The sequence below is a fragment of the Poecilia formosa genome, unplaced genomic scaffold (genome assembly GCF_000485575.1).
Source record: "Poecilia formosa unplaced genomic scaffold, Poecilia_formosa-5.1.2 Scaffold281, whole genome shotgun sequence".
In the NCBI taxonomy this organism is placed as follows: Eukaryota; Metazoa; Chordata; class Actinopteri; order Cyprinodontiformes; family Poeciliidae; genus Poecilia; species Poecilia formosa.
Window position 1 is genome coordinate 710,483 of NW_006800220.1, and position 21,614 is coordinate 732,096.

General features: G+C 38.2%; 3 protein-coding genes and 1 long non-coding RNA gene across 12 annotated transcripts in view; 2 read left to right on the forward strand and 2 right to left on the reverse strand.

The window, feature by feature from the left end:
- The window catches only part of LOC103151430 (liprin-alpha-3-like), a 34,759-nt gene extending 26,548 nt beyond the window's left edge, over window positions 1-8,211 (forward strand). For 6 of the 8 annotated variants that reach the window (XM_016681426.1, XM_007571478.2, XM_016681427.1 and 3 more), the window contains 11 exons: window positions 66-147; window positions 1,558-1,758; window positions 1,848-1,910; window positions 2,323-2,349; window positions 3,054-3,229; window positions 3,307-3,404; window positions 4,486-4,661; window positions 4,777-4,845; window positions 5,222-5,384; window positions 6,543-6,610; window positions 7,188-8,211. In XM_016681426.1, coding sequence (XP_016536912.1) covers window positions 66-147; window positions 1,558-1,758; window positions 1,848-1,910; window positions 2,323-2,349; window positions 3,054-3,229; window positions 3,307-3,404; window positions 4,486-4,661; window positions 4,777-4,845; window positions 5,222-5,384; window positions 6,543-6,595 — 1,108 coding nt within the window. In that variant the 3' untranslated portion in view covers window positions 6,596-6,610; window positions 7,188-8,211. The other 2 variants (XM_007571482.2, XM_016681428.1) reach the window with 2 other exon arrangements.
- Window positions 8,212-11,542: 3,331 nt separating this feature from the next.
- Window positions 11,543-14,586, forward strand: fgf21 (fibroblast growth factor 21). The gene is made up of 4 exons (XM_007571509.2): window positions 11,543-12,704; window positions 13,014-13,091; window positions 13,964-14,067; window positions 14,168-14,586. Exons 1-4 carry the CDS (start codon window positions 12,560-12,562, stop codon window positions 14,444-14,446), a joined length of 606 nt encoding a protein of 201 aa, XP_007571571.1. The 5' UTR covers window positions 11,543-12,559; the 3' UTR covers window positions 14,447-14,586.
- LOC107838576 (uncharacterized) lies at window positions 12,663-16,348 on the reverse strand. The gene is made up of 3 exons (XR_001664665.1): window positions 16,089-16,348; window positions 13,948-14,055; window positions 12,663-12,747 (listed from the first exon to the last, which is right to left on the reverse strand). It is a non-coding gene; the product is annotated as an uncharacterized LOC107838576 (long non-coding RNA).
- A 592-nt stretch (window positions 16,349-16,940) lies between these two features.
- LOC103151432 (potassium voltage-gated channel subfamily A member 1-like) overlaps window positions 16,941-21,614 on the reverse strand; it is an 8,057-nt gene continuing 3,383 nt past the window's right edge. For both annotated transcript variants that reach the window (XM_016681434.1, XM_007571490.2), the window contains exon 3: window positions 16,941-18,644. In XM_016681434.1, coding sequence (XP_016536920.1) covers window positions 17,751-18,644 — 894 coding nt within the window. In that variant the 3' untranslated portion in view covers window positions 16,941-17,750. The remainder of the gene's footprint in view (window positions 18,645-21,614) is intronic.

Consider the following 21,614-nt stretch of genomic DNA (forward strand, 5'->3'; position numbering starts at 1 on the left):
CAGTAAGGTGAGATACGAAGAAATTAATCTCTTGTCAAAAATCTGTTTTCCACTTTCTTTGCCAGACATGACTTGCTGGAGGAAGCCTGTCGTCAGGGTCTTCCTTTCGCCTCCTGGGACGGCCCCACTGTCGTCACCTGGCTGGAGGTACGCATCAGCCCCGGTCCGGTTCTTTGCTTTATGCGATTTAATGTCATTCATCGCTTAATACGCTTCCAGCAACTATATCTGCCTGAAAACTCAGTTACCTGTCATCACAATAGAAGTAAATCTCAAGGAAATCTAATAATTTCAGGAAAAAACAATAAATTAGTACTGAATTTCCCCCTGAGGGACAATAAAGGTAATTTCTATTCTAGTTTTGCTTTTTGTAAAGCTTTGACTTAACTTTCCAATTTTAGTCGATTCTGATTTCCCTTTAAGGTACATCAAATAAGATTCTTTTTTTCACATGAATTAGAAAGAAATACAAACAAAACAAGTACAGCAAAAGAAAAACGACACTTTCAGATGTTCCAGTTGATGTGGGTTGCTAAGTAGCTAAATGTTGGTTCTCCATCTTGGGTTCTTGTTCTGGATTGTTAAGTTCTCCACAATTTATAAACTAGCAGGGTTTATCTAAGTCTTGCATCGATACTAAAAGTATAAAGCTAAATTTTGGTCTAAAATAAAAAGTACTCCATAATTCATAAACTAACGGGAGTTATCTAAAAGTAAACATAAGTTACATCAGCATTGAAGAAGTCACTTAAATTTCTTCTGCGACAAGATTTCAGATGGACCGTAGAAAAAAGACAACGATACCAATGTTCTGTTAGCACAAATGGCTAATACTTAGCTAACAGTCCGTCATCTGTGGCTAGCTTTAAGCCAGCTAACAAATAATATTGGATCTGCTCAAAGCTTAACCTGATAATCCTAAAATAAATTCTTAAAAACACAGTTTGGGAATCATGAAGTTTTGCTGTGTGTAAAAATAAAAAATTAGTATCTTCTATGTTTTCTTAAAGGTAAATTAAATAAAACATTATTCTCATTACTCCTGTCTTATCTTTCAATCACTAATAAAGTTAAATAAAGTAAAAGAGCTCAACTAAACATAGTAGAATTCACTATTTTAGAGTAGACCTTAGCTTAGCTTAGCCATAGCTTAATCTGGACAAATTAGCAAACAGAAAATGTCCAAAGTAATAAAATACACATATTATTCTACTTAAACACAAATAGACAGTAACTTACCAGTCTTATGGACGCACACTCATAAAAAAACAAACGCAAAACTACATACAACCAAACTTTCCGCCGATCTGAACTTCTTCCTCAGCGGAACAAAATATTACTCACAAAACGGCCGCGCCACCTAGCGGCGAAGCTAAGAACTACACTACAGTCCTGCCTTCAGAGCAGACATCATGCATCCCTAGATAAAATCTCACTTCCTTCCCCATATTGTGTCATTTAGGAACCTTTAGTACTGCAGTAATAATTTTAGAGAGAAAGAAAAGCTTAGAGTTCCCACCATTCAGAGTTCACAGTGTCCACACTTTGTTTGCCAAGCTGTGGGTCGGGATGCCTGCATGGTACGTGGCAGCGTGCCGCGCCAACGTGAAGAGCGGCGCCATCATGGCCAACCTGTCGGACACTGAGATCCAGAGGGAGATCGGCATCAGCAACCCTCTGCACAGGCTAAAGCTTCGCCTGGCCATCCAGGAAATGGTTTCCCTCACGAGTCCGTCGGCTCCGGCGAGCACGCGCTCCGTAAGCCTCAGAGGAAAACCTCAGCAAATCTCTGCTCTACATGTTCAAACAAAAAGTTTTCATTCTCCCTTATGCTTCTGTCTTTAAAGTCAACCAGTAATATCTGGATGACGCATGCTGAGATGGAGTCTCTCGCTGCTGCCACCAAACCAGTAAGCACTGCATCTATTGCTCGCTAAAACTCAGGATTATAGCAGCCTTTATGTCAGAAGTTTCTGCTTTGAGGTGCTTAGATAGAAGCATTTTTTTAGCGAAGCAAAGTGAGCAATATGAGTAAAGCTTTTCTCTTTTTCTTTGTCTCTGATTAGGAATTTTTGGCTTCACCTTTTCCCTGCTGTTCCCTGAAATCTGTTTTGATGTGGTGTTTTTCCAACTAATTTTCACTCACTAACAAAGCTTTTCCTTCTTCTGCTTTTCCTCTCCCCTCCATTTTATTCTGGCACCGATTCACTGTAACACACACACACACACACACACACGAAACATCATACTCCTACCTGGTAATCTTCCCTTTTCTTTCCAATTCTTTCCCTTTTTTCTTCATGTTCTTTTTGAACCAAAAAGGAGCAGAAGGAGTTCAGCTGGGATCAGGTGAGACTAGCTTATGTTTAATTTAAACAAAATTAACATATTTTTCCACAAACATAATTTTTAATGTAAAACAATCTTTAGGAATGATTAAAAGTAAACTCATAAGGAATATTCTCAGTTTCTTCTATATGCAGTCATGCGCCTCCTGCTGGCCATTTGAAGCAATGCACATTTTGTGACACTTCAAAACCCCCAAAGTGCTTCTTTATGCAATTATAACCTTTATGACGGCATGTTAGAAAAAAATTAATACATTTAAACAAAACTAGAAAAATCTATCTAGAAAAAATCTTGAACATTTCAGAGTTGCATAAATTGAAAATGTTTTACTTTTGAAACTAAGAAATTTTCCAAAAATCGAAATTTTTTCATTTTTGAAACTAAGAAATTTCAAATTTTTTTCTACAAATTTTCTGAGATTAGATTTTAGCAGAATTATTTTTTCTGCAATGACCCTAGCAAGCCATCATATGACCTCACTTAATACTGAGTAAGTTCAAGTTAAAATTTGTAGCACAAAATCAGAGAGAAAGTCGCCTGTCCTGGTGCATTTAGTAAAGTACAATAGCAGAAGAAAACACCACCGTTTATTCATCTGTAGTCCGTTACGGTCCAGTTATCTGTGAGATCCAGTGGAAAGCTTTTGTGCGAGTTTTTCTTCAGGAAGTGTTTGATTTTTTTAAGTCAACCTTCCTGCCTTCCAGATTCTGGCCCATGGAGACATGAACCATGAGTGGGTTGGAAACGAGTGGCTGCCCAGTCTCGGTCTCCCCCAGTATCGCTCCTACTTCATGGAGTCACTGGTGGACGCCCGCATGCTGGACCACCTCACCAAGAAGGAACTGAGAGGCCAGCTGAAGATGGTGGACAGTTTCCACAGGCGAGACAGACGCATGTCTTCTGAATGATGTGTTTTTTTAGCAGAACTGAATAATGTGTGTTTTGTTCTGCGTGCAGGGTGAGTCTTCACTATGGGATCATGTGCTTGAAGCGCCTGAACTACGACAGGAAAGAGCTGGAGAGGAGGAGGGAAGAAAGTCAGCACCAGAACACGGGTTAGTGAAGATTCACGTTTACTGGCTCTGCTGGGGAAAATGTGCAGACTTTATTCTCATAATACAGAAAAAATGTTGGTGTTAATTTGACACCAACACAGTGTCTATATGTGTCCACAATGACTGGTGTTAAAGTCACATTTGTGAAAGTGTTGAAAGATTGACACCCATTGTTTTGGTGAAATTAACACCAGACATGGTTAAATATTCAACAGAGCCTGGTGTTGGTGTTAATATAATGTTAAAGTAACACTGAAAGGTGAATTCAGTCAACCTGTCTGACTGTGGGAGGAAGCCGGAGAACCCCAGCCGGGCCGGGAATCGAACCCAGGACCTTCCTGCTCCAAACTGAGCCTGTTTGTGTATTTAAGTCATTTATGTTGAATTAAGAACATGAATCTTCTTTTTCAGGTAATCTTTAGGCCTGTCACAATAATCAATAAATCAATGAATCACATGATAAATGAAAACAAACTCAATAATTTCCACTGCTTGATAAAGTTTTCAGTTTGGTGCTTTGGTCTCAACCAGCTCTTATTTTGAAGGACAATTTTGTTTACAAAGACTTGAAAATTCATTTTATTTGTTGTTTTATTTATTTTGAATATCTAAAATGTCTTCCAGTTCCAGTGTTAAATGTCCATTAGAATTTAAATTTACTGATCTTGTAGAATGTGTTCTTGCGTTTTTAAGCATTGCGTCACTTAATATTACCGTTTATCACAAGAACTCCTGGAGCAATTTATCGTCCAGTAAAATTTGTCATAGTGACAGGCCTGTCATTTCACACAAAATGCACGACTTTCTTGAGTTAACGAACAACAAAAGAATTTTAGAAATCCTCTCTGATCGTTAAACGTTGGCGGTTTAAGAACGCACTCTGCAGCCGTTACACTTGAATGTAACAACGCAGATTTGTCAGAAGATACGCTGGCAGCGTTACTTTAAAGCTGTGTGCTGTTAAAACACCACCAAGACTTTTTATTTAGCACCACACCTAAGATTTCAACTCTGGCATTTTCACCAGACGTGACTTTAAAGAAGGAACTTCTCCCAGCTGCTTTTGCCTGCCTCTCTGCAGATGTGATGGTCTGGTCCAATGAGCGCGTGATGTGTTGGGTTCAGTCGATCGGTTTGAAGGAGTTTGCAGACAACCTTTTGGAGAGCGGGGTGCACGGGGCCCTCCTGGCACTCGACGACACGTTTGATTACACGGACTTGGCACTTCTTCTCCAGATCCCAAATCAGAACACACAGGTGCTGAGCTTCAAATAGAAGTTACTGCTTCCACTCTTATTTGTCTAGTTTCAATATAATTCTCATGTTCATCTCATTTTGTCAGCTGCTGTCTGACCAGGATTTGTGTTTGCAGGCGAGGCAGCTCCTGGAGAAGGAGTACAACGCTCTGATCTCCATGGGAACAGAAAGGAGGCCTGATGAGGTACGACAAATCGCTCCTCATGAAGATGAAGTGTGACGTTACTGTAACCAGCTGATTAGGTCCATTTTACTTCACATCAAAGATTTTTTTGATGTTGCTCACTTGTCAATTTTTCCCCATTGTCATGAAAAGCTCCAGTTTCCTGTTATTTATAGAGAAAGCCATTTGGGCTCCAGTGCATGTGCCACTGTTGGCATGCAGAAGAGGTTCAGCTGTGTTTACATGGTGCTAATTGCTTAGTTACAGCATGCAAGACCAAACCGTCCAAAAGAGAGTGCTTTGTCAAATGCTAGTTTATCAACAGGCTGTAATGGCCGTCCTCTGCTCTGCATGCTGGTTTTCCTAAATCACCTCCGTTTCTTTCTGCTTCCTGCAGGACGGCACCAAAACGTTCACACGCTCCCCGTCTTGGAGGAAGATGTTCCGGGAGAAGGATCTCCGCGGCGTCACGTCCGATTCCTCCGAGACGTTACCTGCCAACTTCCGTGCCTCCGCCATCTCGACGCCCTCCGTCACGTTGAGGAAAGTCCAGAGCGAAGGTGAGGAGTTGCAGCGCTGCATGGTGGGTAATTACAGCTACAGTCAAGTTGTATTTTAGGTATTTCAAATTAGCCAGAGACCAACACAAACTCATGTCCACCTGCAAGGCTAAGTCTCGGTTCGGATTAAATGAACTCTGCAACAATGTATATGTGAAGGTCAACGGTATGGAGAGCGCTTCACAGTGCATTGTGGGTAAACGAAACCAAAACGAACACAGTAGTCTATCGCTAGCAGGAGAAATGGCTCGTTCTCTTTTTCCCAAAGACAAAAAGAGAAATCCTCCAACTGCTAAAATCTGATGCTCTCCACTGATGTTTACATTTTGTAAAGAAGGAAGTTCTGCTCAGCTTCTTCTTCAGAGGTTTTTCTGTAGTGGTTCTTGATGCAGCGCCCCTACAGGCGAAAGGAGGAACTGGTTCTTCAGAGGGTTTGGTTCGTTTGACCCGATGCAGGATGAAAGTGAACCGCACCAACTGAAAATGTTACGAATGTCTCAATCTACTAAATCGAACTAAACCTACCGAAGTGAAAACACTGAGAAGTGTCTCCTTTGGGATCATTTCATGATTCTGAGGTCCAAATCTGGTTAAAACCTCCTGGGAATGTCCAATCGATGCAACTGTAAACAAATATTAAGTTCTACTGTTGTACTGATTGTGTTTGTGGTTCCAATGCTGCTTCAAGGCCTGTCACAATGATCAATAAATCAATGAATCGCATAATAAATTAAAACAAACTCTTTTTTTTCTATCAAAAACTGGGTGGTAAAAGTCTGGTCTCAACCTGCTCTTATTTTGAAAGACAGTTTGGTTTACAGAGACTCTATGATTAATTATATTTGTTGTTTTGTTTATTTATTCTGGATATTTAAAAAGTCTTCAGTTCCAGTTTTAAATGTTCATAGGAATTTAAAGTTTATTGATCTGTAAGAATGTGTTATAATATATAATAAACAATATTATCGTTTATCATGATAACTTCTGGGACGATTTATCATCCAGTAAAATTTGTCATCATGCTGCTGCAACATGTGAGAAAATTCAAGCAGCATGAATACTTTTGCATAAAACTGCAGATCGGTCTGTCTGGTGCCGAGTAAAACCCAGACGGGTCGTCAGTAACTGTCTGTTAATAATCCTCCTTCTCTTTCTCAGCTAACTCTGGGCCCAGAGGAGAGTCGGGTTCTGTGAGAACGTACTCCTGCTAAAGACAAGCACACCAGGTGAGAACCTCCTCCTGAAGCAGCGCAAATAACAAAACCTGGTTACAGGAAAAAAAGTCTGTTTTTTCAGATGAATTAGGATTATTTTGCACCACTGAATCCAAAAATGACATTCACTTTTTTCCCCATCAGGTCAGGGTTTTATTTTAACTTAATTTGGACTAACTTGACATCATCAGCTCATTTCCATTAAAATTTCTCATCCAAAAAAGGTTTTAGGAGAAAAAATTGGTTTTCTTAATTAAATGTTATAAACTTTGATTTCTGTAAATTGAGTAATAAACACTTTTAAGGGTTAGTTGAAGGATACGTCTGTGTTGTGGAATATTCTCTGCCTCTTTCCTGTCCTGATTTCTTCTCCTGCTCATCAGATTCTCAGGATGTGAGAACAGGTCCTGCATTTTGATGCTGATGTTGCTCCATAGCTCAGAAAGTTGACCTGATTGAGCAAAACCGATGTGATTGTTGGATTCAGCTCATCAAAATGACTCAAACAGTTGGAAAACCTCAGACTGTTTCTTGGCTGTTGACCAGAGTAATAACACTTAGATGTTTCTTTTTTTCTCTTCTTCTTCAGAACCCACTTCTACTCCAACCTAAAGAAAAAACCCACATTTTTTAAGAAAAAAATACCGAAGAGCAAAAGCAAAAACGGACGACTGACATCGTGTCCCGAAATAATCAGACGGTGTGTGAATGAAATCTGAAAAGATGACGAAATAACGAGCGAATGTCCATTTATCCATCAGTTTCTCCCTCTCTCTCTCTCTCTCTTTCTGTCTCTTCCTCTCCATAGTTGTGGCATGATGATGATGTTTGAATCTGTAGAAAGTGGTCTGTAGAAAGTGACCATCGCCTGTCGTGAATTCATCTTCTTTTTCTGAGCGTGAGACGGCAATATTGACACAACGAATTTACGATTTAAGAAATGCATTCCTGTTCAGATCGAGTGAAACGGTTGATATATTTTCAGATGATCTGACTCTGAAAGGAGAAAACACTCCGACGGATAACTGACGTGTGTGTGTGCGTGCGTGCGCCTGTGTGTGTTCTGAAGCCATAGAGGAACTGAGATGCACAAATGTGAACAGGACCAATGACGAGAGTTGGGAAAAGTGCTTTATGAGAAACTCCTGATCCAACCAGGATTTAAAAAATAAACGGTTTAGATAGGGAGCCTTTGTGTTAATATGCATGCCAAAATCTGTCATTTCAGAGTGAACTTCATGATATCAGTCATCTAAAGATGTGGACGCTCGGGTCAGGACTTTGTAAAACGTGTATTTTATTTTTATCATTTTTATGATAACTGCTATTGTATGTATGTATGTACAGTTCGTATGTGTGTATTAAACCGTACGTTCATTTCATACTCAGTTTTAAGGCTGACTGTAATTTCATTTTGCGGTTGATGAAAAGGAAATATGTTTTAAACTATGGACATTTAAGATATGCTACTTGTATGTGTACATTTTGGAGAATAAAAAAAACACATTGTGCTATGATTTAAATTCATATTACTGGAGAGTAGTGACATAATATGATGACAATAATGAAAATGATTGTAAAAGCTGTAATTAAAAAAACATACCTGTAATGTGGCAGATTGGAGTTTTTGATGAAGATGTTTTGTTATTTTTACACATCTTGAACCGACAGCAGCACTGAGATCTATGAAAACTGGGCAAAAATCAAATATTAATTTAATCTGAGAAGGGAAACTGATCTCTCTATAGAAATACACCACATCAGTCTGCTTGTGACAAATACAGATGTAAAGTGAATTATAACTGAATTATTGAAGCTTAAAAGACATTAGCTCCAGAATTACCATATTTTTCGGACTATAAGCCGCTACTTTCCCCCCCACACCTTGAACCATGCAGCTTGTTGCCCGGTGCAGCTTGTCTGGATTTTTCTTCAACCACCAGGGGGCGCCTTAGCAGGACGTGAATCATTAGAAGTCAAAATTGGAAATCAAAGAAGGAGGCGCTAATTTTCATTTAGAACAAGCACATGCTAGCAGCAGAAATGTTTTCAAACTCATTCCCCCTCATCATGGCGACCACACGAAGAAGTTCGTATGATGCAGCTTTTAAGTTGAAGGCAATTGATCTGACTACAGATCAATCAGACAATATAGTCTGGAAAATACGGCAATTCAAAAATAATTCAAGCTTAAACTTCAGACAATCTGCAAATAATAAACCCTTGTTTGAATTTGCATTTAGACCAGCTCTTTCAGCTGATGACGTTTCCGGCGTACACAAAAAAAAAAAAAAAAAGAAAAGATGCATCTGGTGTTTTTCTTGCTGAAAAGTACATTTTGTTAAATTTTTCCCAGCAGGAAACGATGCACGATAATGTCCTGGAGTTAGACTGTTGCCTTATTTCTGTTGAGATAAACATGGATTCTCATCCAGTTATGTTTGAATACACGTTACAGATTTTCAGTTAAGTACAGTGGAGGGACTATGATGCTGTGGGAGTTTTTTCTCTTTCAAAACAACCTGGGAAATGTGTTAGAATGCTGCCATCATATAAACCCGATTATCTCTGGTAAAGAGCTAAATATGGTTTATTATTGTAGGTTTTTAAAGTTTTGTGTGACATTAGTGTCTTTTATGCAACAGCAGCTGGACAGGAAGGAGGCAGCAAATTGATTCCTGATCAAATGGATCAGGAATCAAACAGCATTGAGGACTGGAGACTCTGCACATGGTGCAGCTGCACTAACACATTATTTTGATTTCTAAATTAGAGGAAAACTCTGGTGGCGTCAACTCTCAAATTTCAACTCTTATTTCTGGAAAGATTTGTTCGGCCAATTTGCATAATAAAAATATATTGCTGCAGTACTTTGATAACATTGACATCAGTAATAGTTAAAAGTTCTGCAAAGACGAGCAGTGGAGAGCAGAAAACCAGTGAGATTAGACTGGGGGGGAGAGGAGACAGCAGGCGCAACAGGCAGCCTGAGGGAGAACGAATAGAAACAACAGAAACCTGAACCAGACCCCAAAAAACTACAAATTTAAGTAAAAATACCCAACAACGATGTAAGAGAAATAACTTCAAATGCACAAATAGGAAATGAAAACAAGTTGAAGACAAAGGACTGAACCAGTGAAATGGCATCAACAACTGAATACAGCAAGACTTTTTCTAACAAGAAACCCAGAAGGAATTAGACCCAACAAACCGGCATCATGTGGAGAGATTTAAAAGCTCAGCATCTGGTCTGCCTGTAATTCCCTGCATTATGACAAAAAGCGCTCAAATTTTAGCAGCGTTGAAGGAAGTTCAGAAGTTTATGTGAAAACATTATTCCCATCATCCTACTCCAACCTTAAACGTTTGTCTGCAGTTATTTCACCACAACTACAAATCGTTTGGTCCCAAAAAAGGTCAGAAATAGATGTGGCTGATGGGAGGGAAGCTAAAACACATCCAGACTGCAGCTGTGGTCAAACAAACAGTTAATTTATCTGCCAACAGAACTAAAACTTTTTCATCAATATAAAGGAATTATTTACTTAAAACAAGTGCACATACCTTGCTGAAAATTTCTTCTAAGTTAGTTTGTCTTATTTCAAGGTTACTGAGATATTTGCACTAAAAACTAAACCAAAAAAAATGCTTGGTAGGATTTAGTGTTTTTGCAGTGTGGCAGCTGAAGTCACGTGATGTGGCTAAACATCCAGTAAGAAGCCAAATGATTTAGTTGGTTTAGTGCAATCTGCTGACATTGGACTCATAAAGAAACTATTTTCTAAACTGATTAACTTCATGCTCACAAACAACACCAGGTGTCACCATGGCGATCTGGCCGTTTACTCCCATAGCGAGTTTTCATTAACATTCAGGGCATTTATACGTGCTAAATTCAGATTCCTCAGTTTTGCCTGGTTTATTTGAAACAAAGATTCAAGCTGTTTCAAAAAGTGATTCCAACAGAGAGACATTTTTATGAGTGAGAAACAAACAGTATCATCTTCACCTCTTTACTTCCACAGAGCTCATCCTGGTCCTGTGTAGATCATCTCTACAGCAAAATGCACATTCTGTCCTTGTTTTGTGAAGCCACACATCTACTTCATGCATTTTTGCTACAAATTATGTTTCCTGAGAATAAAACAGTCTGTTCGGTAAGGGACTTTTGAAAATGTAATCACAGACGTTACTTCATCGTCCATATATGGTCGTACCTTCCTGTTTAATGGGCACGACTCTAAAGGCTCTTTGGTTGCAGAAAACTGCTTTGTAAGTTTCTATGTTAGTTGCTTGAAAATAGAAATCAATACACTGTAAAACATTAGAAGGTGACAATGAAAGTTCACCTGCTGCCTTGAAAAGGTAATTTAAGTCAATAAAAAATTATTGTTTTTAACTCAGAAATTAAAGTTCATAAAGTTGATTTAACAAGAGAACCTAAAAACACTGTTTTTAAGTTCATTGATCTTGACTTGTAAGTTTTAACTTGATGCTGCATTTAAACCAAATAAATATTTCACAATATGCAAGAAAACAAACTGTCCTCACCCAGTTAAAGAGCCACATTTCTCTGTTATTTTTCCCACAATATCAAGTTAAAATGACTTATTTTACTGTTGAATAATTTAAATTCTTGTTTCAAATCACATGAACCAAATTTCTGATCTGATGATGAATTTTATGAAACATCTGAATGAATTCAGCTCAGAAACATTTAGCGTGAACAGATCAATGTAACACACTTCCATCTCAGGAGACAGAAACACGCCGCTAAGCATTCTGGGAAATAGTTCCCACTCCTGTCTTTTTCTTCTTTCAGTTTTTAAAGTGTTAACCTAAAAACTCTGTTTGTTCAATTCTCAATAAAAAGTTAACACAACTTACTATCTTTCACAAACTCACACATTTAGGTTCAAATCCTAAAACTAAATTTATTTGACTTAAGGAGTAGAAGATGGCAGACACAACTAAATGCAGCTAAAGTGTTTTACAGTGTAAAAAGGCTGGCAGTGATTCATCTTTCATATGTTTTCAGATTCCTTTCTCTAAAATGTGACAATAGATTACCTTTGCATTGCAAACATCACTTGTCACAGTGTCTGGAGTCAGTCTGCTGTGCTCTGGAGTTTTCGCTGGATGCCAGGCGGCGAGTTTACAGTCTGACGTTCAGCGTCTCGCTGGTGTCTGCACAGCTGCGGTCCTGTAAACACTTCCCCTGCTTGGAAATCAGTTTCAGCCCACTCTCTCCTTCTCTTTCTCTCTCAAACACTCATACATCAAACAGAATAAACACCATAAAGTCCAAAACACGGCCGACGTCACTTCCTGGCAGAATCACTCGCCACATTTTGCTGCGGCGCGTGACGCAGGGAGACGTGTCAGCGCCGCAGCTTCCTTCTCAGGTTTGGAAATGTGTTTATTTTCCGAGCGGAGGACTGCAGGGGAAGGCACGCTAGGTTACAGTAAATGTTGTGAACGTGACAAAAGGATCTTCATCACTGGTGTGAGTTAGAGCCGCTGCCGCTGCGTTGCTGTGTGTTGAGGTAATTATGCAGAACGTCTCAGATAAACACTGACTGCCGCAGCGCTGGAATGTGGAAAAACATTTAATTTCAAGACTTTTTTGATGTTTCTTTTTTAAATAATCTTGTTAAAATGCATCAGAATCGATTTGTAAAAAGTGTTTAAACCACATTATGGGAACGCTGGTCCATTATGGGAACTGGTTTCCAGTTTGAGCAGCTTAATGTCTGACTCATACACTCTTGTGAAGTTGGACCTCCTTCTCCTAACTCCTTTATAAAAGCACCAAACTTCCTTTAATCCAGAAGCCGCTCACACAGAGTCAAGAATTTCATATTTATTATTTATTTTGGCTTTTTCCCCCCCTAGCTATTTATTATTATTTATTTTGTATTTATTTTATTTAACATTCCCTTTTATTCCTTTGTCAAAATGTTTTTGTTTCCAGATAAGAGTCCTTCCTGCCCGTTCCTTTTCTTAATCCTCTCTCTTCCCTTTTCATGGTCGTTTTACGTCCCAGAATCCAACCCAATCCTTGCCTTCAGGAATCAGCTCAGAGAGGTGCGTCTCTACACAGGTATGTACAGGACTTCAGTTTTATTCAGTGCAGGAAGGAGAATCTGGAATTTAATAAAAGGAACTGAGATTTTCAAACATTTTTCTGATGGAAAGATGAATTTCAGTTCAAGGTGTGAATCTGGACAGTGAGATAAAACCATTTAAATCTCTTTCTGCATTTATAAGATATTTATATATGATCACTTTTATCTGCTCCTTTTCACTCATGATTTATTTTATCTGTGACATAAAGTGTTCATATTTAAGTGAAGTAAATAAAAAATGAAAGAGTTTATTAATTTTAATTGTGCTGATTTCTTTGCTGCAGAGAATCACCGACGCGGGTTGTATGTGGAGATGCATCTGGATGGGAGAGTGACTGGAAGTGATGCTCAGAGTCCTTATAGTGAGTAACTGAGGGATTAAAACATAAACTGCAAGTAAAAACATATGAAAAAATACATGCAAATACAGAAACCAGCACATTTTTTCATCTCACATTGATCACTTTCCTTAAAATTTGATCTTTAATTTGAATACATTTATTTAATAGATAAAAAAAATAATTGTTTTCAACAAAATAGTATAAATGTAACTGGAATGAAATATTTGTTGAAATAATGCTTCACGTTTTAGAGTTGATCAGATTGTTTGGGGCTTTAATTCAGGAATCCAAGACTTTCCGGTTCTTCTACACTATAAAAAAAACTAAATTTTACAAAGTATTTTGGTCGAGTTTCAAGTGAAAATATCTGAGGACATTTGAAATAACACTAAACTGATTTACAAGAAAGTTTTCAGCAAGTCATGGAAGCTTGTTTTAAATAAATTTTTGAATATTGATAAAAAGTGCAGACTTTTTGCACTCATAAAAAGACATTTTTCCAAAATTATAAGTAAAAAAAAAATCTTCCAGAGTGGAACTAGAACTTTTTAAGATCAATATTTATGAATTGTTGACTTAAAACAAGCTTCTATTTATTGTTGAATAGTTACGTTTAGGCTAGTTTAGTCTTATTTTCAGTGTACTTAGATGTTTGCACCAGCAACTAGACAAAATAAAATGACGTGTTTTTGCAGTGTATGACAATGCAGAGGCTCCTTCCTCCTGGTCACTCTTGAAAATGAAAAGTACATAAAAACTGGAAGAGGACTCAAGTGTGTCATTGAGGATATAACAGAAGTTGAAGAAAAATCTCCTAAGCTGAAAAAACAGCATTTTCAGAAGATGAACTGAAAACATAAGAGCCTGAAAACTGAACCTGTTTGTTTGTCCAGGTGTGTTGCAGATAAAGTCCGTTAAACCGGGTCATGTGGTCATAAAGGGACAGACATCGTCCATGTTTCTCTGCATGGACGACTCCGGGAATCTAAGAGGACAGGTACGATGAAGAAGAGCTCAAGAACATCTAATTTTTGACTGTTTAGTCGTATTTTTTCTCTTCTGGTGATGAAAGTTTTAATGGTTTCCGCTCCTTTCAGACAATCTATGACGAGGCTGACTGCTCCTTCAGGGAACTGCTGCTCGCTGACGGCTACACCCGTTTCCTGAACTCACAACACGGCGTTCCTTTATCGCTGGCATCCAGAAACTCTCCGGATCGACACTCGGTTCCTTTCACAAGATTTTTACCTCTCAGGAATACTTTAACGGTTTCGGAAGAATCAACAAAGACTCAGAGGGACTTCAACCTGGACTCGGATGACCTTTTCGGGATGGGTCAGAATGTGGTGGTCAGTCCTCAGCTGTTCGTGGACTAAAATACAGAACCACAAAGAAACCAGAACTGTTTGGGTTTTAAAACTCTGATACATGATTGTCTTCTAATTTATTATTTTTGTTGTTTTTTTTTAGGATTCTTAAATTTAATTAATACTGACCTAAGTTATTTATTTATTTTTGTGTCTTATTTAAAGCTTATTTGAATTTTTATTCATTCTGGGAATTGCTCAGATCTTTTGAGAAAATATGAATAATTTGTATTTCTTTTCCAGGGAAATAAATCCTGGAATTGTTTTTGTGCAATTCCACGTTTTTCTTTTTGGTATTTCCAATGCAGAGCAGTGCTCAGTATAGGAGCAGGGCGCCCTCTAGTGGGAGAAACTAATAATGAGCGCAAAAGTTTTTTTTTATTTTTTTTATTTTGCTAATTTCTGTCTGATTTGTGATTCAGGAAAGAGAAAAAAACTCTTAAATTTTCTAAATTAAATTGTAATCTATGAGTTTGTTAAAAATAAAATGAAATAAAATTTGATTTAAATCTCTGGACATCTTGAGTTATTTTCATGTTTACTTTTTTTAACAGTAATCACAGACATACATACCGCCTTTTTTCTACATTATTTAAAGTGACAGAGTTTTAGCCTGTTTTGTTATTACTTTTACCATGAAGGTATGTATATGTTGTCTTTTTGTTTTGAATGATGCCAGAAGTTGTATATAGGTTATACTACTGCAACTCCCTCTAAGCTGCCATTTTTAAAAAGCTAAAAAATAAATAAATAAAAGATAAATGACATTTATATTTACACTAAAATATATATAGCTGGTCTGTCAGCATAACAATTATCACCAATATGGGCCAAATTAACAAAGATGGTTCACCAGTTGTAAAGATGTCAATAATCAAACCAATGGTGATTTTTTTAACAATCCTCTCTCATCATGTTTTCCTTTCTGAATAAATGAAGCCTACTCAAATTAAAAGTTAGATTTTTCTATTTTTGTGTGGTGGCACTGCAAAAAAGATTAATTTACTTTACATGGATCCTTAATTAGTTGAACATGTTGACATCAACATGTTGTAATTTTCCTATTAACTCAAAAATTGCTCTTTGTGATGCATACAAACTCATAATTACTTCAAAAAATGTATATATTTTGTTATATTTGTCACGCCTGGAGGTAGCCATTTTATTGGCAGTAATTTCATGACAAAAACAAAAATAGTGAAGTGAGTCTTACACGCTTCCCACGTGAAAGAAACGAAGAGCACGAGAAAGAGCCGAAGAAATGAACCACATCCACCAGTAGGTGGCGGTAATGCTACTTAATGGTTTTTGCCAACCGCCAATAAAACTCAAGAAGAGTTGGAAAAACACAACTTCCTAAGTATTTCTGCTCTCAGCATTTCTCTTTAAAAAACTTTAAGTCATGAGCAAAATTGATAAAAAGAGTCGTAACCTCGTAAGCTTAAACCAAATGACATGCAGACATTTTTTATCCACAAAGCGCAGTTTAACCCCGCCGGCTAATGAGCGAAAGACGATGGGAGAAACAGAAAGCTCTTTTAAACAACAAAGCTATTACCATAGTGTCGAGTGTAAAATCACGGACCGACACCGGGCCAAAAACCAGACCCTAAACAGATGTTACCGGACCGCACAGAGCACATGAACTTACCGGATCACACAGTCCGACCAGAGGTACGTGGCTTTCATTGTTTCAGTTATGAAGCTGAAGTTAGCAGCAGCACAAACAGCAGCTTCTTCTGGTAACTTTTTCCTCTTATTTCGTTTGGTCCTCCTCATCTTCATTGCGCCTTGTGATTTCTACATTGCCATCGATTTTTGGCTGGTTAGCTAGCACTACGGGACCTAGCATGTCATTTACCCAGAATGCATTGCAGCGTAAACAACATGGCGACGTCCGTGTTTCACCATATGACATTTTCTTTACATTTATAAAAACTAAACAGCCTACACTTTTTACTGTATTGTTTTTGCATCTAATTTCACACTATTATCAGAGCTCAAAAACAAATAAAGTTAGTCACTCTGCTGCTACCAGACAAATCTAAATTACCTTTGGAAAACTAAAACAAAAATGTCTTGTTGATATCATAGATCTACTGGTATGATCAAATTAACATAAAATCTTTAGAAGTTAGCATTTCTTCCCATGCCTTTAAAATGTGTTGCTGTAATGTGGGAAATCACACTGACATCATGTTTTCATCATTTCCTCGTCTTTTGTAAACAGAGATCTGGACTTTATCCACCAAAAAAAACCAAAACATTTCATCAGTTCGGACTTTACTGGTTGTTAAATGGACTAGCTGAAGCCAATTACTGAAGTGGTTTATTATAGCAGCATTGCCTTAGTCTGCATAACTTCTGTTAGTCTCCACTGTGATGTAGTGGAAAATCTGAAGAGTTTTATTGAGACGGGAACATTACTAGAACATTATCGGATGACAACTATTTGGCAGTTAGCAAGACTTCTCTCAGCAACTCAAACATGAAACACGAGGTCTGATATGGCAGCCTAAAGACTTTTTTTCATTTTTATTTTATCATAAAATAAAAAAAATACAATTATCACTTGGTGAATATTATATTTGTCAACCCATTTAATTTCTACCCATGTATTTTTACTGCCTACAGATGAAAGTAGCTTTCAAGAAAATTAGTAAAATAGTATCCTTGACAAAAACACTGAGCTATAAAGCATAAATTAAGGGTATTACTGCTATAGCATAACAAAGAGAGCATGTAATTAAAACAGACAAACTCGGCGTTTGTATACTTTTCACAAAAGAGTGTTGAGAATGTGAATTTGGATCAGGACAGATCCCAGTCTTTCTTCGGAGGCAGCTTTACTACCGTTTGGCTGAGTTCTGTTGTGATGTAGCAATCATCTGTCTCGCTTGCACTGCAACCTTTAAGGCAAAAATAACTAAGACGTCATAGTTTCAAGGTACAGACTTTCTGAAAGTCATTTTCATCCCAAGCTGGAAGCATTGCTACATGTTAGCAGGAGTTATTTTTATACCGTTACCCTGAGAATAGAAAGCTGTTGGTAGTTTGAGCTGTTCTGTGAAAAAGGCTTATCTTCAGGTATATTTAGCTGACTTATGTCGCTGAAAAGGACAATTAAGCGAGGAAGTAGAACCAGTACAACATTTTTAGGAGGTATATAACCTTGATTGTCTTACTCAAGGTGAGAATTTAAAAGTGTCCCTTTGGAGTTCCTCCATTTTTTTTCACTCTTGTTGCAAGAATTAGCTTATTTACTTACACTTCCTGTGTCTTTGAATACGGGGGCTAAGAATCCTGGCTCTTTCTAAACTTGTGTAACTAGTGGTTCTCTCAGATACATGTTACCTCCTGTGTACTCTGCCATCTGGCCAGTACATAATCCGCCAAGTAAAGTCCCGTTGAGAGGGTTGCAGATTCCTTCAGTGGGATAAAATTCTGGATCTTGATACCTATCCCCGTCCTCTGTCTCCTCTCCCTCAGGCTCCTCATCCTCCCATAGGGATGTCTGCACATGATTGTACTCAGTTTGATCTTCACATTCAGTCTCTCGGTGGTAGAAGTAGCTGAAGTTGGACACAATGACGGGCACAGGCAGAGAGATGGTCAGAACACCAGCAATCGCGCACATGGAGCCAACCATTTTACCCCAAACGGTCGCAGGGTACATGTCACCGTATCCCACTGTGGTCATTGTGACAACTGCCCACCAAAAGCCATGCGGTATGCTGACAAAATCCGTGGTGTGGTGGTCAGCTTCCGCAAAGTAGACGGCGCTGGAGAAGATGATGACCCCAATAAACAGGAAGAAGATGAGCAGGCCGAGCTCACGCATGCTGGCCCGTAGCGTCTGACCGAGGATCTGAAGGCCCTTGGAATGCCGAGACAGCTTGAAGATTCTGAAGACCCTCACCAACCGGATGACTCTGATGATGGCCAAGGATGTGGTCGGAGACGAGTCATCGTCTTTGGCCAGCTCTGTTCCAAGGGTGACAAAATAAGGAAGGATGGCACTGAAATCAATGATGTTCATGACATCCTTAAAGAAGTGGATCTTGCTGGGAGCGCTTGAAAATCGCATGATGAGCTCAAAGGAAAACCAGCATATGCACAAAGTTTCCACCATGAAGAAGGGGTCGCTGAAAATGCTTGGATGAGGAGGCATGTTCTCTGAAGAGTTCCTACCATGGGAGTGGTGCTCCTAAAGAGGAACAGACAGGAAATACAGCAGAAGTTTGAAACTAAACAAGTGCACAATAACAAAACATAAATCCTATTAATTGGTATTAAATTATAAACGCTAAAAAAAAGAGTATTGCTCCAGAAATACTGGAGTGTTTTCATTTTATGTTATCAAACCGGGTGGCCATTTTGGTAGTATATAAAAACTAAAACAAGCTAAGTCCAATGTTATCAAGTAAGGTAAAAATAATAACATACTCCTGTAGCTGAAATTGTTCTGATCATGAAAAACATTTACTTTATAAAACGTATCAACAATTCATAATAATGATAATAAAGTAGAAGAATGTCAGAAGCTGTTGGGGGAGAGAAGATGTACATAGAGCTGCATTAAAACTTTCAGTGGTAGGAGGAAAGGGGTCAGTGATGGGTGGATATTGTGTCAAGTCGGCCCTCTTACCTAGTTATATGTTCATTGATGAGATTAATTTGCTTGAACCTTTTTACATGCATATATCTCTTGTGTGTTTGAGCCCTGCTGGGTCAATCTGTTTTGATTTTTGCACAGTAGCACCAGCTGTTTTCCTCCTCCAGCTATGGAAACATTTTCAATTCAGGCGCAGGGAAACTTTCTCATTATAATGTGATTTATAATTCATCAAAACCAAAATATGTTCTCGTTTGTTTGCTCCTCTTGATGCTTGTTAGCCAGTCTGGTGCTTTTATGGCCAAAAATAATCTTTAAAATATTTAAAACAATATATCAGAAGTTTGTTTAAAACTGCTTTACTGATCACCATGAATGTCTCCAACATGGCTGCAATGTGTAACTTTAGGAACTCGATGACATCAGTGAAGACACAGTTAGGAATGTTTATGCTAAGCTAGGCTAACTAATAACAGGCTTTCAGGTTCCATTGTTAGCCTAAAGCACAGACTACTCAGTAAATACACATCTACCATCAAAAATATTCACAGTTCATCTACAAATTTCTAATAAGCTACGTTGATATTTACTGTTATTACCCTTTAAGGCAGCACGTGAAACGTCTTTTACATTTTGCACTTTCTGAACTCTTCCTCAGACCACCTGTTGTTCCATCTGTCAAGTCATTTATCATCGTATTTCTGTGCAGGACGATATGACACTGGGAACATGTCCAGTCAGAAGTACAGTGATAAACGACCTGAATATAGAACAATATGCTTTGTATGTTATAATGACATACATATATATATATATATATATATATATAGGTTGAGAGAAGCTTTAAATGAAGAGGGAGTATTGATGGTGACTTTCAGTAGCAGGTCGGTGACAGTGTTTATTACTAACGCTGGATATCTGCAGAATGTGTTGATCCGCTCCATGGGTTCTCCTAATGCTAAATATAACCCCTTTAAGATCTCTAAGGAGAAACATGAGTGTCTTCCTCATCCTTCTACACCTTCCCATCTCCCCGTTTAACACTGCTGGTGAACGGTGGGCGTTCTGACTTGGACAGGAGAAAGTTACAGTAGTTTCCTGACAGCAACGCCAGCCTGGCGCAGCACAACACTGCTGGAGGAATGTGTTAACATGACCCAGTGTATCCTGCTCATCCTGCAGGACCTTTAAATCATTGGTTCCAAGCCATCGGCGAGCTTTGGCTCTCACCCTTGCTCATGTGTACGGTCATTTGTGACCTTTCATTAACACACCTAACCGTCCCTTCGCTCTGTCTGTGTTCTAGTTCCCAAGTGACACTCGGTGTACCCTTCCTGAATCCATATCAGATTTAACAGCCGGCTAAAATAATCACACCCTAAGCTTCCTGCAGTATTTCTCTGGTCTGCATCCAGGGATATTGGCCAAAAGCTTCCCGTGCCAGTATTTTTCCTTCAAACACACTCTGGCACTCTCCAGGAGAGTGTTTACCTGAACACCTGCCTCACACGGTATCATGTTTCCTTTGACCCAAATAGTTAAGCATATTCCATTTAAAAACTCTGTACCCTGGTGATTTGATATGAAGGCTGTAAAATGTGCAACATTTGGCTGTGAAAGTTTATTTGACTCAGACGCCACTGCTATAAATATTAAAACCTGGACGTGTTAATAAATAAGTCCTTTAGGAGTTAGCCAAACAGAGAATTTCCTAGAAAACACTCCTGGGTGCTACCAGCAACCGTTTGGAGGCAGATGTGGCGCAAAAACGTATCGCTTCAAATGTGGTTCAAGCAAATAAAAACAAAAATCAAAAGATTAAATTTGTTTTAACTTAAATTACTAAACCTATAGGGTTATGATTGGCAGAATTAAGAAGGATAGTTTGTTATTTAAGGTCTTACTAAACTATTCATGTTTAGATAAAAAAGCAGCTCCTGGTTCTCTTCCAGTTGACTTTTTCTTTAGGTACAAAGAGAAGCGGTCAGCAGCGGGACGTATCGTTCTCTACCCACTGTGAAAACCAATGATTTAAAATAGGCTATAATCTTCTCATATTTTACTGTGAAACATAAATAATATCTACCAGCAGGAGGTAAAAGTTTGGACTGAGAGACTCAAAATCTGTCATATTTCAGAGGATCAGAGTCAGTAACAATAGTGTGTCAAATAAAATGTGGCCCTAGCTACAACTAGATAACTGGATGTTTTCTTTGAAAGTAATGTAGGTAGTATTATGGTTTCTTTGGCTCCTTTTTTTAGTAAATTAAATTTAATTTCCTTCCTCTGCATTGTGTTTTGGTTCCATTTCATTCCTCTTAGAAAACCATGTACACAGACTAAGTACATATGTACATGTACATATTTCAGGTTATTTCCTAACATATTTAGATATTTATTGAGATGAATTGTCCGAAATGATAAAATCTTATTTGTAATGTAATTGCATCATACTTGTTTTATCTTTAAACTTTATCAGGTTCCAATTAATTTTAAACAATGTCCTCCTTTCTGCTCCCTGAATGACTCGCATGCAAAACAGTAAGGAGGAAAAATGTCAGT

What these genes read in the sequence shown, in the direction of transcription:
- fgf21 (XM_007571509.2), top strand. Translation starts at nt 12,560, where the DNA reads ATGTTTTTGTTTCCAGATAAGAGTCCTTCCTGCCCGTTCCTTTTCTTA. An exon ending in AGAGGTGCGTCTCTACACAG is followed by an intron (nt 12,705 to 13,013) that starts GTATGTACAGGA and finishes TCTTTGCTGCAG; the next exon opens with AGAATCACCGACGCGGGTTG. An exon ending in CCGGGAATCTAAGAGGACAG is followed by an intron (nt 14,068 to 14,167) that starts GTACGATGAAGA and finishes CGCTCCTTTCAG; the next exon opens with ACAATCTATGACGAGGCTGA.